Source organism: Charadrius vociferus, unplaced genomic scaffold (genome assembly GCF_000708025.1).
Source record: "Charadrius vociferus isolate BGI_N301 unplaced genomic scaffold, ASM70802v2 scaffold15, whole genome shotgun sequence".
Taxonomy (NCBI): Eukaryota; Metazoa; Chordata; class Aves; order Charadriiformes; family Charadriidae; genus Charadrius; species Charadrius vociferus.
The window spans coordinates 15362093-15379938 of record NW_009650064.1 but is presented as its reverse complement, the minus strand read 5'-3'; the positions used below and the strand labels follow the sequence as shown (position 1 = coordinate 15379938).

At 38.7% G+C, this 17846-nt stretch overlaps 1 protein-coding gene across 1 annotated transcript in view; it reads right to left on the bottom strand.

Moving 5' to 3' along the window:
- Positions 1-2426: 2426 nt before the first annotated feature.
- The window catches only part of JPH1 (junctophilin 1), a 77186-nt gene continuing 61766 nt past the window's right edge, over positions 2427-17846 (bottom strand). Inside the window, exons 3-5 of the mRNA XM_009891892.1 lie at positions 12604-13265; positions 3362-3457; positions 2427-3195 (exon numbers count right to left, since the gene is read on the bottom strand). Of these exons, the coding sequence (XP_009890194.1) occupies positions 3377-3457; positions 12604-13265 (743 nt within the window). The 3' untranslated portion in view covers positions 2427-3195; positions 3362-3376. The remainder of the gene's footprint in view (positions 3196-3361; positions 3458-12603; positions 13266-17846) is intronic.

The window sequence follows — 17846 nt, the reverse complement described above, 5'->3', positions numbered from 1 at the left end:
GACAGAAGAGCTGTTTCAGTGAACTTAACATTAAAATTTTCTGGCATTATAGTTATTTCTGTTTATTTTTCTTGAGATGTATTTTTCTCTACTTGAAGAGCCAAAAATTTTCTTTAGGGAGTGGGTTATTACGTAGAAAATACAAATTGTTAAAATTAAGCTTCATGCTGGTAGAATTATTTTAAAGAGTCAGACAGTAACAATTATTTCCTAAAAACAGATTTCCATTACATAGGAGCTACTAAGAACATTTTCTCTCCTTTTCAACTAAATGTTAGGATTTCAGTACAGTTGGTGGCTAGTAATCAGAACTGGAGTCACAGAAAATAAAATTCTCAGCTGATTTACTTGTTCAGCAAATGTGGTGGCTTTAAGACAGCTGTGATGGTGAATTTTCTCTGTGTAGAATACTGGTTCACGAACTTTATCTTAATTTTGAACTTATGAAGACCTTGAGAAGGAGGGAAGTCTAAAAAAGTTGTTGAAGCACTTACAGGAACAGCTGTTAATGGACCAGTCACTCACTGATTAAAACAAGATTGATTAAACCATCCCTGTGGTAGGAGTATAATTCAAGATACTATTTTTATAAAGACAAAAAAATCCTATATCAGAAGAGTCCTCCTTTTTTTAACTTTAAATTATTTCCCAGAATAATTTTGTTGAAAGCAGTAACTCACAACGATTTCAAAGGGGCCAGGACTTCACCCATTTTCCTGCTTCGCTCCTCATTTAGTGAATTTGTTAGCAAAATTGTTTCCAAAGAATGAACAAAGTAATTCATAAACAGGAAAAACTAGTCTGAAGCTCTATTAATAACCAACTTATTTTTATTAGAGCAAATACAGTTGTGAAAACTGTACATTGTACATTTTGGGTCAAGAATTATAAATAGAGAAACTCATGGATAAAGAGTTCATTCTTTGACAGCAAGAAACTTTAAATAGACAAAATGACATTATTAAGTACATTGGCAGGCTTCATTGTGCTGTCCAAAATGTAGTGTACAGTATAACAACCGATTATAAATAGCCTTTCATGTAAAATACAGCTGTGCACATTTTAGAAAAATACCAACAATTTGTTTGAGCTTTGTTTTAAAAAAGCTTATAAATCATACATATTTATAAATGGTACTAACATGCTTACTTAAATTTATAAACATTTTCATAAGCTTTGTTACCCATTATTTCCAGAGCATAAAGTATTTTAAATAAACATTTAATAGGAATTAAATACGTCAGTTACAAAATTACCTCTCCGTGTAAGGAGACAGGGGGTGATTTCACTGTTGGATGGAACATTTTGTCCATTATGTCAAGGCTTACACAGTAACTTTTAAAATTTTGTTCTTATTTAAAAATTACTTTCCTAAATTTAAAACACAATTTAAACTTTTGTTTTTAAAAAATAAATATACAAGTTTTATTTTCATTTGCTCTCTTTCTGCTTTCTTCTTTATCCACACTGGTCAAAACACAGGATTCTCAACATACTTCTGTAAAAAACACCACGGTGTTACTGCCCTGCTCGGAGCTGCTTCGCTGCACAGTATTCAGTCCACACCTACGTTACTTTAATATGCTGCATCAAAAGATAGCTAATGTACTTTGTAAGAACGTCGCCCGTTAAACCATGCAAACACTTAGAAAGTTTACAAACAGGTTCAAAAACTATATTGTATGAAAGATTTTCTAACAGAGATAAAATAAACCCTAATACAAGCCCTTTGCTTTTTGTAGCTTGAAATGAAAATATTTACTTGCCAAATGATCACACCACATATTTTCAGTAAAAAAGCATGCTTTTGATTAATATAGGGTACAATAATTACAGTATAATGGCACATAAAAAGAAACATGATCATATTGTTTGAACAAAGGGCTGTGAAACTACTTAAGACAAACTTTCCAAATGAAAAATTTTGAGGCTTTTTAAATGCTGAGGTAAAATTATAAATGGATTTTAAAGACACTGAAGGCATCAAATCGATAAACAATCACTTAACATTTCTAAATGCTCTACCTGAATGTATTCAACACAAATCTAGTATTTTAAAATTATGGTAATTTATTATGAGCATTAGCTACTTTAACTGTCACTGGCATTAATGTGCACTCAGACAAGACTTTATTTTAACTGCTGGCAAAATACCTCAGTGTTGAAACATAATAATTCAAATCACCAATTACCACAGCACCAGAATTAAAAAAAAAAAAAAAAAAAGAAAAAAAGTCAACATGCAAACCCTGTATCTTATCTTTCTTGGCTTATTCTGATATTCCACCTCCTGTTTAGAATGTGCTGATATCAATTTAAGATTTTTATTCTTTTATTATGAAAAGTTTTGCTTGCTATTGGCATGAGTATTTGAGCACTTAACATCAACATCTTAAAATTTTGCAATCATGGTATATTACTTACTAAACCTTAAAGCAAAAAGGCTCTTCAGGCTTAGGAAAAGAAATTTAAGAATTTTCTCTTCGGATTAGAAAAAGAGATTTCATTTTCTGCTTCTGCTGCTAGTCAGAACCGGTAGCTTTCTCCAGGATGGACCAGACACTATGTTATGGCTGTACATCAAATTTCATAAACAACGAATGAACAGAATCATGCACAGGCAAATGAAATTCGATCTCCCAGAACACTGCAGGAGATGTTAAAAGCAGCAGGTAATGGAATAAGACTGGTGACTGATGCTGCTAACTATTTCTTCTAATGAGATAGGAGTGAACGCTGGAATCACTTCCACAGCAACAGAATCCTCTGACCACATTCCTCTGGCAGTCGTTTCCCCATCTCCCCACTAAAAACATCAGACGGTAAAATAGTAAGGCAGCTGTTAGCTTCCATCAACAAAAAGTGCAGCTCCGTACATTTCCAGTTTAGTCACACTCTGCTGGAACAGATGGAGAAGCCAACGCACTTCACCGGCGGGGCTGCTTCAGCAGATTATTTTGTTTGTTTTCCAACATGGCTGCTTGCTTCAGCTTTCAGAGGACCCCAAAGCCACGAGCCATCAGCAGAGAAACTGAGCTGGGCCCCTGGCTGAATTTTCCAAGTTTCATCTCTCTTGCGTCCCATCCTAATTCCAAGCCTCCTTCCCTGTGTCTGAGTATGACAGATGCCATTTAAAAGGCTGATGACACAACTGCAGAGAACTGTGGGCTAACACCACTAGTTGTCATGACTTCACTGAAGGGTCAAAACAGTTACATTATTAAATAACTATGTTGAATTACATTCAGGCATAGCTAAAATTAAATTAGGGAACATTAAAAGTATGCAAAGAAATTAAATCTTTACTGGTTGAGGTGGGGTGGATATGGTGATTTTTATATGAAAACAAGACCTTTCTTACCTTTCCTAATTCCAATCAAGTTAGAAAATGGACAAAAAGAATGGCTAAACCAATATTCAACAGCATTACCAGGGCGATCATGACTGAGTTGGGGCCCTGAAAATAAAATAAAGATATCAGAATTAACGCAACCTTCGCCACAGTGCACAGCAATGAACATGACCTGACTTTATCATTGCTACTTGTTTTGACCTTGCTCTGAAAGATTATCCAAATACTAAAGATACAGACTCTGCTCCTGAAACATAGCCATTACCTGTCGTATTCAGGTGAGCGGAATACCATCTGTGTGAAAATGAACTGGATAAATACAGGTGAGAGTATATTATTACATGTTTCTTAATCCCACTGAGAATAAACCATCTGACAACTATGACTGCATAAACAAATGAAAACAAACCCATCAACACAAAACCAGTAGCAGTTTAAAATAAAGCAAAACAAAGAATTTGAACTACTTTAGAAAAGCTGCAGCACCGCTCCTCATCCTTACAGCAGGTTACTTACAGAATCATAGAATCATAGAACAGTGTAGGTTGGAAGGGACCCTAAAGATCATGGAGTTCCAACCCCCCTGCCATGGGCAGGGACACCTCCCACTAGACCAGGTTGCTCAAAGCCCCATCCAGCCTGGCCTTGAACACTTCCAGGGATGGGGCAGCCACAACTTCCCTGGGCAACCTGTTCCAGTGCCTCACCGCCCTCAGAGTGAAAAATTTCTTCCTAATATCTAATTTAAATCTACCTTCATCCAGTTTGAAGCCATTCCCCCTTGTCCTATCACTACATGCCCTTGTAAAAACTCCCTCCCCACCTTTCCCGTAGTTCCCCTTTAGGTACTGGAAAGGGGCTACCTATAAGGTACTGGAAAGCTGTCTCTTCTCCAGGCTGAATAACCCCAACTCTCTCAGCCCGTCCTCATAGGAGAGGTGGTCCAGCCTGATTCTCAGCCATTTCAAAACAGAAAAAGTTTTGCATGACAATGTGTTGTATGAAAAGAATTCCCTTTTCTGACAACCAAAGGGGGAAAAAAAAAATTACTTACCACTGCACTAACATACCTAGCAATGTTTCCATTACATATTAAAAACAATCTTACACCTGAAAAATTACAAACTTGCTTTGATTTACAGTGACAATTAGTGTTCATGAGTCCTTATTTTATAGACGTATTTAGTGAAGAAATTAAAAGCCAAAATACTCATTCCTTTCTTTGCTAGAGTTCAACTTGGTTAGAACATTTGATTGTTATGTAATTTTAGTCTTCTGTGAAGCCAGAGAACAAAGTTTTTAAGTCTTTTCAGCAGTTCTGGAAAAAATTTTTTTAAACATAGATGCTTTCTGATGAGTAACTTGAAATAATGTCCTGAACAGAAGGGAATTCTCAACTCTTCTGTTCTCCGCTTAACATACTTGGTTTGCTACAAAATATTTTCAGAGATTTGTATACGCTTAGATATTAAGGTAGCACATTTACTGTAAGTAGAAACAGAAAAACTCTTCACTCAGACAATACTTCCCTAAATCACAACAAAGCCCACCAAAACATCTCTGCAGAAAACTGAGCTATATAAGGATCACTGGCTTGCATAAGAAGGTATATATTTCATTAGAAATGACATAACTTTTTTCACTTTCCACATGAGGCATGCCTTGCAGAAATTCATTATGCTTCATGACAATGCTAACATTAGCTATATAATTTCTGGAATGCTAAAGTGTAAGAACTTACTATTATTAATTTGCTGCAGCAGTGTAACTGGGAAGCTATTGAATAGTACTTGTGTCATTATTATATCACATGCTCTCATCTTGAAATGGTCTCATTAAACACTTTCTATATCAGAACACACCTTTCCACAACAGTTAGTACGACAGCAGGCCAGATGTGGACTGCTAAATTCTTGAACAAGTCACTAAATGTGTTATGTCAAGTACTCCTTAAATCTCTGGGGAGTCTAAACCCGATCAGCACCTCTAGCCGTAAAGGCTGTGAAGTTCCCGTTGCATCTATTCAGAGGCATCTGTTCACACGCTGAGGAACTAGCTGTTCACGTTCAACCAATGACTGGGACTACGAGGATGCTAGTTAAACGTTGCCATAGGGGTAATGACATTGGCAGCAACATTCACATATTGCTCAATGGCACAATGTTTAAAATATTCACTAGGAAATTGAAGACTCAGTTTAAGGTCACCTTAGTCAAAGGGATTTGGAATACCACGTTCCTACTTACAAGGGGTATGTTTTAACCATCGGATCACAGAACAGATGCGGAACCATGTTCCTTCCTTCTTACTGGAAGTGAGCTACTATGTGCCAAAGAATATGAGATGCTTGGTGACAGAGAACAGGCATAAAAGGAAAGCATGACTCCAGGGATGGTTATGTTTCTGACCACAGCACTGTAAGCAGTCTCGCTGTAGTAGTGTGTAACTTGAGGTTCGTTTCTTCTTTCTCTTCCTGGCACGGGTACTTCTGTGCTTTTCTGCTGTGAAGGGAAACCAGGTTCCCACCAGGATCCCCACCAACTGCATTTGGCAATTGTGAGATTTTTGCACGAAAGACATATTGGAAGACTTTGAGCAATAAAACATGTTTTCCTTGAAACAACAGATACTTTGAGAATCTCTCAATTTTGCTGTCCTAGAATGACAGTGTCAACACCCTTAGAGTGAACCTCCTGTTTAATGACGACTTCTTTTGCAAAAAAATCCCAGAATCTCATGACAACCAAGAAGAGTACCTACATGCTAATGTTACAAATCTCTCAACAGGAAGTGTGATTACACTATTAAGTTCCACTAAGATGTGGATTCAGCATCTTTCCTTCCGGTGGTGAAACACTGGAACAGGTTGCCCTGAGAAGCTGTAGATGCCCCATCATTTGAAGTCTTGAAAGTCAGGTTGGATGGGGCTTTGAGCAACCGGATCTTGTGAAAGGTGTCCCTGCCCATGGCAGGGGGGATGGACTAGATGACATTCAAAAGTCCCTTCCAACCCAAACCATTCTATGATTCTAATAGGGACTTCTTGTATGACCAAAATCAGGTCAATAGTTCCTTTCTAGTTTAGGATCTCACCTAAAGATTTTAAAGTTATACTGCACCAGGAGTTGAAAGGAACTGTGAAGGAGATCATTGCCTAATACCATGAGAATTCCCCAGGATTTGTCTATCTAATGCTTTGCATATTTGAAAACAACATCCATGGAAATCAAGCTGATTTACGACTATTGAAGAAAAATTGGGACCTATGGGGACTTTACAGGAGCCAGGAACTCATTCACTACCTGAAATATTAGCTGAAACAGCATCCCGATAGCTGCAAGACAGCTTTTGGCTGAATGGCAAATTGGGACTGCAGCTCAAACAGCTACTCGGTATCGTTAGTGCAGTCTTACGTAATTAAGTGTGGTGGAGGGGAGGGGATTCTCTATTGATGCACCTGTCAAGTCAGGTTGGGTATAACAATCTCATCACAATAACATTAGATCAATTAGGCTAAAAAACCTAGGGGCCATGGTCTGAATCAAGAGATCGCACCTACAAAGACAGAAGAAAGCGACACCTTAAGAACTGGGTTGCTGATTTTATATAAAGATCAAATAAAAGTGTGTCATCTGTTTACGATAATGAGTCTGTGCTTTAGACAAAGAAGTAAATCCCATCTTCTTTGTCCTGCTACGTGCATTTAGTTTCCTCTTCTGATAACTACAACTTTCAGCCCACAGCAGAATTTCCTGATATAGTAAAAAATGACCTAACAGTATTTGTGGAGCACATGGTTATTATGCAATAAGCTACTACCTGTTTTGTAGACACCTATGAAATGAACATTTAATGCTTTAAAGAAAAATACCATAAATAAGACTTTAGTGTCCTGCAAGAGCTTAAAATAGCAAAAGCCAAAATTAGTCTGAACAGCCCAAGAGTGACTAGAACAGGTGCACTAAAGCTGTAGTAGAAAAACTCCAGTCCTGCTTAAAAACTGCCCTTTCAGCTTCTAGTAAGTCAAACAATTCTATAGTTAAAAATATAACCCTATGATTAGCTTTCATTTGGGGAGGGAAGAAAGTTATTTTCCTAAAATGTACTGTGAGGAAGTATTCAGACTGGTCTTGTAATCCCATTGCATTAGGAATGTCCATTAAATTTAGCATAAAGTTCTTGCTCAGAGGTTTTTTTAGGATCAGGCAAATACCAATCTATTTTTTCTAACATCACGGTAGTTTTATCCCTTACTAACTGGATGTTAAGTGAACAAAGAGATGAGCATAGAAGCACACTGGGTAACATTCAGCAAAATGTAATGATTTTAGATACAGGTAAAAAACAGACTAAACTCTCTGTGTGGCTTAAAAATTCTTACCAAGAAAACCAAAAAATGATGATATAGTAGACTTGTTCCTGGGCTTGTACCTGACCTGGGGCAATAAATACCAGACAAATCAAATGTGTATTCATCAACTACACTACGATGGTAATTTTTTGCAATTCAAATCTACTTTTTGCCCAAGTCCAAGATAATCTCAAATTAGCTCACGTTCAAGGTGGGACAGGAGCATGCAAGCTGATAGTGGGGCTAGAGGCTGCTAACGAGCAATTAGAAACAACAGTTAGTACTGGCTTGTGGTCAAGTGTTTCTGTGCACACTACACACCGGTAAACACAAGATAATTTGAAGGTGCCTAATAGGTGAAAATAGCATGATTTACCTCTCACTAGAGTAACTGCCCGCAAAGAGGCAGCTATTTTGGAGCACCTGATGAACAGTGACTTTGTCGTAGTGTTTTATGCCTGTTTTCACCTTGATAAAACAGTGACAGAGTCCTATGGCTCTTTCTTATGAGCTCTGAAATGATTCTAAAATTTGATTTTTGACCATCAGAAAATAAGTATACAGAGAAACATATTTACATACTTTATGTGAAGTGTGCTGATATTTTTCAACTATAATGCCAGAAATAAGGATACCTAAAGAATCAATACGGTTCTTGCTAATAATTAATTGCACAGATGATATTCAGTGTCATTCTTAAGGATGTAACAGATTCACAGAAAATATGAAACATGGATTTTATTACTAAAAAAGTTTCTGCAGACTTCTCTGTAAATGAAATTGTTTAAAGTTCTCAATCCAAATTGAAGTTTATGTTTCATTCAGATGTGAGAAACGGCTTTGATTTAAATATATGAAAGGAAGAACTGAAAATCACATGTCCTCTATCTATGTTCTTAGGGCTTTCTCACTAAAAACCTGGAAAAAGTACGGCACAATTTTATACAGCACTTTCAGATAAACTAATGAAAGTGCTCAAGAAATGTTATACTCATTTTGTATCCCCAAACCATGTTTTCTCATTCTACTTTCATAAGAGTGAGAGTTTCTTTTCTATTTCTATTTCTTCACAAATTAGATTTTTAAACTTTCATGGAGGATCTAAGGCAGACTTACTTTCAAACCACAATAAAATATTTTGTCAGGACGACTATAAAGCAATTGCAACTACTGATTAAAAAAAAATAACTCCTCAATGCAGCCCTAAGAATTCTGAGTCTCTCAACATTGAGACGTATTTGGGATAGACAGAAGTACTCTAATCTGGCTCCTCCTCAGTAACTGTGCACTCTTAGGTTAGCCGCTGTGTAACTCCAGCATGCTATTCAGGAGCACTGCAGAATAGGCTACCGTTTTTCTGAAGTTGAAAGGTGATACTGAAAATGAAAAAGAAAAGTCTTCAGGCAGCGCTAACAGTCATTCTGTATTAAGACTCTCCCTCAGACTGCTAGGCCAGTAGGCTACTCCCTTCTCCTTTAATTGTTTTGGGGTTTTTACTCATTTCAGCATTTCAAAGAAATAAGCATGTAGGAAAATTTATAGACACATATGGAAGACATCTTTGGAAAAACACACATACATTTACATATATGTATATATGTATGTCTCTCGTGAGACCCCACCTGGGGTACTGCATCCAGCTCTGGAGTCCCCAACATAAGAAGGACATGGACCTGCTGAAGCGTGTCCAGAGGAGGGCCACGAGGATGATCCGAGGGCTGGAGCACCTCTCCTACGTGGAGAGGCTGAGAGAGTTGGGGCTGTTCAGCCTGAAGAAAAGAAGGCTCCAAGGAAATCTTATTGCCACTTTCCAGTACCTAAAGGGGGCCTACAGGAGAGCTGGGGAAGGACTTTTTACTAGGGCATGTAATGACAGGACGAGGGGGAATGGCTTTAAACTGGAAGAGGGCAGGTTTAGATTAAACATTAGGAAGAAATTTTTCACTTTGAGGGTGGTGAGGCACTGGCACAGGTTGCCCAGAGAGGCTGTTGAGGCCCCATCCCTGGAGGTGTTCAAGGCCAGGCTGGACGTGGCCTTGGGCAACCTGGTCTAGTGGGAGGTGTCCCTGCCCGTGGCAGGGGGGTTGGAACTCCATGATCTTCAAGGTCCTTTCCAATCTAAACCATTCTATGATTCTATGATATCTCAAAATGCTGTTATATTAAAAATGAGTTCCTAAACTCTCCCTGCCTTCCTTATTGAAATGCTGATAATAAGAATAATGCAACCAGTGTGCTCCAAGTGAAGCAGAGGGACAGTTCCCAGATGACCTGTAAGATCAGTAAACAAACAGTAGCTAATGTACAATATCTCATCACTCCTCCACCTTTCCCGATAACAGGCTATAGGTTCACGGTTCTTATCCTGATTATTCTAGAAGGTCAATAAACTGCTGTTTAGGTGCCCTACTTGGTTTCTTAAGGTGAAGACTCTCTCAGCTCCAAACCATAAATTGGTTTGGATGGAATGTAGTTGGGAAAGCAAGGACTATTTCTAGCCACTTATTTTCACCAGAGCTGAGCAAAAAATTCCAATTCAGGCTAAAATTCTGTGCGTGCTCACTCAACATTTACAAGCCTGACAGCTTTGTGTTACCCTGCATAGGAGTCGTATCTGTGAGATTTGAAAGGTTAAAGGGCTGATATCAGCTGTAATACAGATTTGCAGATTACAAAACCACTGTGAACATCTACTTTGATCTGCACAGAACAGAATTATAAGCTTCCTCCTGAACTAGAGGATATCATCTTGGCAAAATGCTCATTATCGAACTATTCAGTGACAGCTCCAAAAACTCAGCATCTGAAAACTGATGTTACATTTAATTAATCTAATTAAAAGCAACTTAAAACAAGGCTTCTGTCTACATCTGTCTAGCTGCTGGATCTTCTTATACATTTGCCTTTTAGCTTGGGAAACTATTTTATGACGTGTACTTACAGATCAGGATTTAATGTGTCAGATTTTTTTTGCCTTGAATCTTTCATGGTAAGATATGTTTTAATCAGTCTTGCAGCTCTTCATGGCATTTTCCCTTAAGGTTTTTCTCATTTTAAATCCCTGATTTATGGACACTATTTTATTCCAGAAGTGGTTGCACCAGTGCCAAAACCAGATAAAACAGACTCGCATGTACTCTTGCTTAATCTTTCCTGTTGATAAATCTAAGGATTATATTAACATCTCTGAACAACAGCAGCAGACAGAGAGCTCATGCTTAGTTGCCTCTCTTGCTCCTGATCCACCAACCTTTTCCAGTTCTGATCCTGCATGGTCAGGCTCTGTTAACTCTCCTTATACATATGTTCTTACATTTTACTGTGCTGCATATGGATAATTATACTTGCATCTTTCTTATGAGGTGATTTGGATCAGTTTGTACTGGTGATCTGTTGTCTTCATTATTTATCGGTTTCCTGGTCTCTGTGTCTTCTGCAAACTTTATGGGTAACACTTTTATGTCCTCTTCCATGTCATTAATAGGAATGCTAATAAAATAGACCAGCAGAATTAATCCAAGAATAACCTCACCAGGACAATTGCTGATCTTTTTCCAACTACTTTTTGAGAACCATGAGTTAGTTTTTAAAAAATTATTTTAATGTGATGTTTAGCCTTTGCATTACTCTGGCTTCCTTGTTAGAATAACTAACCGTGTAAAAGCAAATCAAGTGACCTTCTTGATTGAGGATATGATTCCTGTCATACCTGAAGATGTGAAGCTTGTTTGACAAGATCTTTTACCATGCATGTTGGTTGGAAATTCTCACACCTCTTTATTTTTAAATCCTTTATTAATCAAACCTACTGTCAATTATTCAACTGTTTTGCCCGAGATCAGTGCTAGGCTATCTGGAGCTCATTAAATGGGTCATTCTGTTTATCCCATCTAAATAATGTCTTTTTTTTTTTTTTCCTACTGGAGTACCAAAAATGATTCAGAGAAACAATGCTTATTAAGAAAGAAACATTATGACAATGATCTAGACGTCCTCATTCGCTAAAGGTTAACTTTAGGATATACAACTAACATTTTCCTGAATTTCTCTTGGCCCAGAAATAATTTTATCATCATCAGAGGTTCTCAATTCAATCACCTGGCTTTTTCTTCTAACATGGAATAGAAATGCTATTAGTCATCTCTCCTTTTCTGCATAACTATTTATACTTCTATTATTTCTAAATAATAATGAGATTCAGATTCACAGTGATCTGAATGTATAGTTTTAAATTTCCTTCTCTGTTTCCTGGCAAAAAAGAAAGTAAAAATTTTCATTTCACTGTAAAACACAAGCATTGTTAGAAGTATGCATTTTAAAACAGTTTGTATTTTGAGGCAAAATTGCCTGTTTTCAGAGCCTACAATCAACACAGAGAAGAAAATGAAAATGGGAGATTGTATGGGCTGGGTGAGACCACAGGCCAGCATCCTGTCTCCAACAGTAGTCAAAAGTAGATCTTTAGGGAAGAGAGTGAGTGTAACTCCCAGTGCTGCCCAGTTATCCACTGAAGTACAACGAACATTGCTTTGAGGGGGAAAAAAGGAGGTATATAGATACATGCATATGTGCAAATATGTATTTACACACACACAAAATGCACATATATATACATACACACACTAACACACTTAGGTATTTATGGATGCAATAGATATTCACGTTTCAAAATTCTGTCAGTATCTGGCTATCAACTATCCCTTCCTAGTTTTCAAAAAGGATAATATACAGGACTGGAATGTCTGTTCCTCACTCCACTCTGGTGTAGTGGGTTCTAGCTAGCACACTGTATCCAGATAAAGATTCGACAGAAGTGAGCTTTGCCTGTCTTTAGGTTGCAAAGCTCAGCACTAGGAGGCAAAAGGGCAGTGAAAGTGAAAAGGTTTCTTGCAGTACTCACCGAGCTGTTTTCTACTTCTTTTTCCACTGCTGAATGTGATTCATTATTAGCTGGGTTCTTTGGTGCAGCAAATTCTGGTTTCTTAATTTTTGTGTCAGGTTTGTTTTCTTTGGCATCTGGCTTACCCCCAGATCTAGCAGGACTTGGCTTCTGTGAGGGTGGTATCCGTGCATGCGTTGACGGTGATGGGTTGACATATTCATCTTCTTCCCTGAGCTCCTGTGGAAGCACTGTTGGATTCATTTTTACATAATAGCCATGGTAGTGATCGTGCAGCTCCCCATTCTCTGTGCTGATGGGATTGTGATGGGCTGAAAACTTTGACTGGTGTTTCACAGCTACTTCCTCCTTCATTGGTGCTTTTGAATATAAAGGCTTGTTAATTGTGGGTGTTATATTCTCAGTGGCCAAAAGCTTTTTTTCTTGACTGAGTCTTGCTCCAGAAGTGGAGCTTTGCCTTTTCAGTTGTTTTGAAGGAGAGGGCTCAGAAGAAAGGGGAGGACTATGCCCTGGACTTGCTTCCGGGGTTCGAGGGGGCGTAGTACCTTTTCGATAAAAGTGAGGTGACTCTTTTGGGCTAGGTGGCTTTTCCTGAACTTTTTCTTCAGATTTTTCTTTCACCTCCATTCCTTCTTGAAATTTCTGTTTGATATAATCAGGGCCTGAAAAATAGTGTAATAGAAACATTACGACTAAAACAAAAATAAGACTTCACAGTAAAGCATTGGAATGTCAGACTGGACTACCTTGCTAAAATGTTGGCAGGGATGGGTGTTATCAAAAATTCACTGACGACCATAGGGGTTTACTCTAAATCGCTCAGTAGTTGAAGTTACTGTACTTTTTGGTAATTGTTGGGACTACTTACTAATTTGGTTCAGTCACTTTATGTCTTCAGCTTTGGAAAGGGTCACAGGACATAAATTGTCTCTGAGTGAAGTGTGAGGAACTGAAGACTGATTTACCTGATATATCTATCATTCTTTTTCTGAGATGCATGTTTTGAGGTATGTTTTGCTTAATTATCCCAATCTCTTTAACTCCTGCCCTCATGATCATAGTATCTGTTTGACATAGATGTAGTTAACCATCAGAATTAAATGTCTCTCAGGCCCTTATAACCTACCAGAAATAGGGCTCGAATCACATTTTTTCCCTTTGTGCACATGTTAGCTTGTCTTATATACCTATCTATGTGCCTTGAACTTTCACACACTGGCTTCGCCTTCCTAATCTGATCACTTACCGTATGAAGACCCAGGGTAACCACTCTAGTAGGTAATACAATTCTGCTTAGAAGCTAGGGAGACTAATTCTCTCACATTCAGTAGGGAAATACTTACAGAGCAGCCAGTATGAAGAATATCCTCCCCCTGTATACTAGCTAAACACCCATGAGCACGTTCACCACTAGGACTCATTTATCGAGGTGCATTTCTATGCAGCTGTTTACATTAAGCCAAACTGGCTGAGATGCTCTGCTCCAGGTTTTGGTTGTCTGATTTAACAGTTCAACGCTAGGACTTGAGCAAACGCTGTTGAAGAAACAAAATTGCTGTAAATCTGTCTGTACTGTGGGCAGTGTTTTCTATTTTTCTTCCTAGAGGCCACATCCCAGATTCCAGATTCAGGTCCTGTAAGAAGTCAGAAGCTGGAGAGCGCTGTGAACAAAGAACTGCAATGATATTTTTGTATGTTTAATAACGGCTTCTGCCAAATACATTGCAGCTGTTTCTCCACGTCTCTCTTTGCTAGCACCTCTACTTTCCTTTGATTTTTTTAATCTTCTATAAGTGAGGCTTATCTGTGTTTTATGTCATAGAGAAATTCTGTGCCCAGAGAAGAATGTCTGCACACATTTTTCTGCTTTTGAGTTTAAAGGAGGCTCTAGCTGTGTTAGGCAGATACAGTGTTTTTACAGATGCCAGAAACATATGCATCACTACACAGCGCTAAGATAAGAGGAAGGAAGAACAGCATGAAGTTTTTGGAAGTTACTGAGTCATCTGGTAAGTAAGCATTGCTGAGAAGAAGAATAACTCGGCATGCAATGTCTTTTGAACAGGAAAATCACAACTTTTTTGGCATCTCTTAAAACCAGAGGAGGAAATAGGGAGCTGTTGAGAAAGAAGGCTGGATGTAGACAAGCCAGGATTGTCATTTGAGGAGGAAGATTTGATGAGTTAAGCCTGCACAGAGGGAGAGGACTAGAGGCTTGGTTCTTACAGCTTTTTATAATCTTCCTGGTAAAAGGGAAAGGCAGCACAACACAAATTAAAAATTGCAATATATACAGTCACAGTTACGATCACCATTCACAAAACTCTCTGTTCATGTAGGGGATCTCCTTCCATCTTTGCTGACATGCGTAAGGGAATGCTGAGGGTTTTAATGTGCATAAACTTTGGTTTTCTTCTCTTTTCACATGGGATGTAATTAGGGGTGTAAAGAGAAAAGGATAGCTCAAAGAGCTCTGCCTAACCTTTAAACTCAAGCCACAGAGCTGTCAAATTGCAATGATTATTATGGACACATCCACATTCACATTAGCTTGCTCCTTATGACTGCAGTGATGAAAGCATCCCAACTGGAATACCATCTCTTCAGCCTTAAAATGCTGCTCAAATGGCACCTGATCTGCTTCTCATCTATCTAGAAAATTCACATCCTGTGACAGCTCTCCAGTGGCCAATATATGTAAAGATAGGACTTGTACTAATATCTGATGGCACTTGACTGACTGAAAACACTTTCATAAGGAACACATCTGGGCCTCAGAAATGTCATCCCTCTACGCTGTTTCCTAAGATCAACTAAAAGCCTCCCAAGGCTGGCCAGAGGGACGCTCCCTCTTCTCCCAGGACCTCTAAACCGTGTTGAAATTTCTGAATCAAGAAGGGAGCCAGGTCTCGGCTGCCCATGTCTCCATGAGAGACTGTAGAATAAAAACCAAAAATCTTAACCCAAAACTTAAACTGGAGCTTCCCAAAGAAGTTAAGTTTCAATGGGCTAACAATGCCATATTTTTACTGGGTACTTGGCAATATTTGATGCTAAATGACACTGAGCCCCACCAGAGAAAGCGGTAGACACCTGCATCCAAGTCTGAGGGTGTCCGACCAGACATTCAGCAATTGCCTTAACACAGCAGCCCTCCCTCCCACTCCTCAGTACATCACATACGGCTATTAGAGATACATCCCTTGCCTCCAATCTTGCCAGGCAGGTCTTTCCAACATTCAAATTCTTGGCTCTGCGCTGATGTTAGCTTTGGAGATTGTCCAAGGACTTTTTTTACGTCTATTCAGTACAATCACATTATGCACCTGTCTGAACCACCAACTCCAAGCAGCAAGAACACAGTTCCCGCTCCCTTCTGAGGACTAAGAATACTTGTCTGGACTTTGTCCCCTTCGTTAACTAACACTACAGACATGGGCAACAGAGTCCTTTTTCTTCAGTGTAAGAACACTCTACAGCATGAGTTTAAAGGAATCAGGGCCAGGGGAGTCACTAACATCAGATCCCACAAGATTTCTAAGCTGCCTGGTCTTAATGAGAAAGAGAATAGGATTTGAGGGTGGGAAGAAGGTAAAGTGGGGGTATCTGTTTAGGAAATAAACACAGAGTTCTGTTCTTCAGTTTGCAGTTCAAGGAACCAGTAGATATATTCCTAGACATGATGTGTCTGAGTGCGTAAGGAGAACCTGGTCTGGAAAGCAGCACCAAGAAATATTCTCTAACCAAGTAAAGATAAGCTTTCTTTGTGGATGAACCTGTGTGTTTTCTTATGGTGGCATACTGGCCCTGCGACCGTCAGTTCAAAATTGATGCACATTTGCTGGCTGAAGGTCAGCCATGGGGAGGTTTTGGCTCACATAGCTGTTGTGATGCCAGCAGCTGGATGGCACCATTAAAGCACGAGTTAGCCAGTGTTTGGGGGGAATAGCCTCTGAAAGACAAAGGACTGCGTGGATGTGTGCGATGCATACACATAGAGTCTCATGCTGTCTGCTGGTCTGCTTGAACAATGTTTCACTGATGGCTGCGGTGGTACGGGTAGCTTTAGTTTGGTTTCAAACGCACTCATAGTTGTTCTAAATCTAGAATTTCTTGTGAAGTTCTTGTGTAATGTGTCCTTCCTCCTGGAAGGGCTCCAGTAAGTGATGTGACAGCATGGCCAGCCCTGTAAATGAGAAGAGAAGGGTGCCCTGGTTCTGCCACAGCATTTTTAGAGAGGTGACAGTCGCATGCTTTCCCCCATGGCCTAGTGAGGTATACATATTGGCAGCACGGGGCTGTTTCAGGATTGTGGCTCAAGCAGTGTCTGAAAATGTCATCTTGCAGGACATTGTAAAATGCAGCCAGTGTTTCCGAAGATGGCTAAGAAGAGACCTCGTGCCTTACCAGCGCAAGATGAAATCTGAAGCTTGAGAGGGACTGCAGAATGTACCTGGGATAGTGAGGAAAAAGGTGTAGATATATATTTATATATACGAGCTTCAGGTCATACTCCTGCCTATTCAATCCAGCCAGTTTCATGTATTTTGGCCTCTTAGAGAAAGAGAAAAGATGAGGATATGGGAAAAGGGTGGGACTGAATGAGGATGAGCTCAGGAAGTGCTGAAGGCACTAGGATTCCTTACAGTAGGGCTGGTGAACCTTCAAGGAGCAATTCTGAATTCCATAGTAAATATGCATAACTGAGCAACCTGCCTTAAATCTAATTGACACAATTTAATGAGCTTTTGCCTCATTTTAGTATAATGATTTTTATATTCTCAAAATTATTAAGTTAATACTTCTTATAACTGGCAAAAAGGAATTCTGTAGTAACACATCAACCATAAAAAATTCTGGTTTGTGGCAGGACTGTGGGACAATGCATTTTCAAGTAATACAAGGACACTTCTGTAGTTTTCTAATACTATAAAGTAACAGTAGTTAGTAATTTACAGAATTAAAATATACTAGAAAACTGAATTAAAACTAGTACTATGAAAACTAAAATATGCTATAGTCTATTACATTTTAGTTCTGTATAGCACGATTTTCTTTAAGAGTTAATCCACTGCATCCCAGTCTTTTACAAATTTCCATGTACTTCTGTACAACTTTGGACACATTACAACATCTTACTTAGTCCACATGTGAAAAGGAAGTATGCCGTGCACACTCAGGTTTGAAAGCTTTTCGCTGATCCAAAATTATTTAAGACAGGGAATTCTGTCGATATCAGAAAA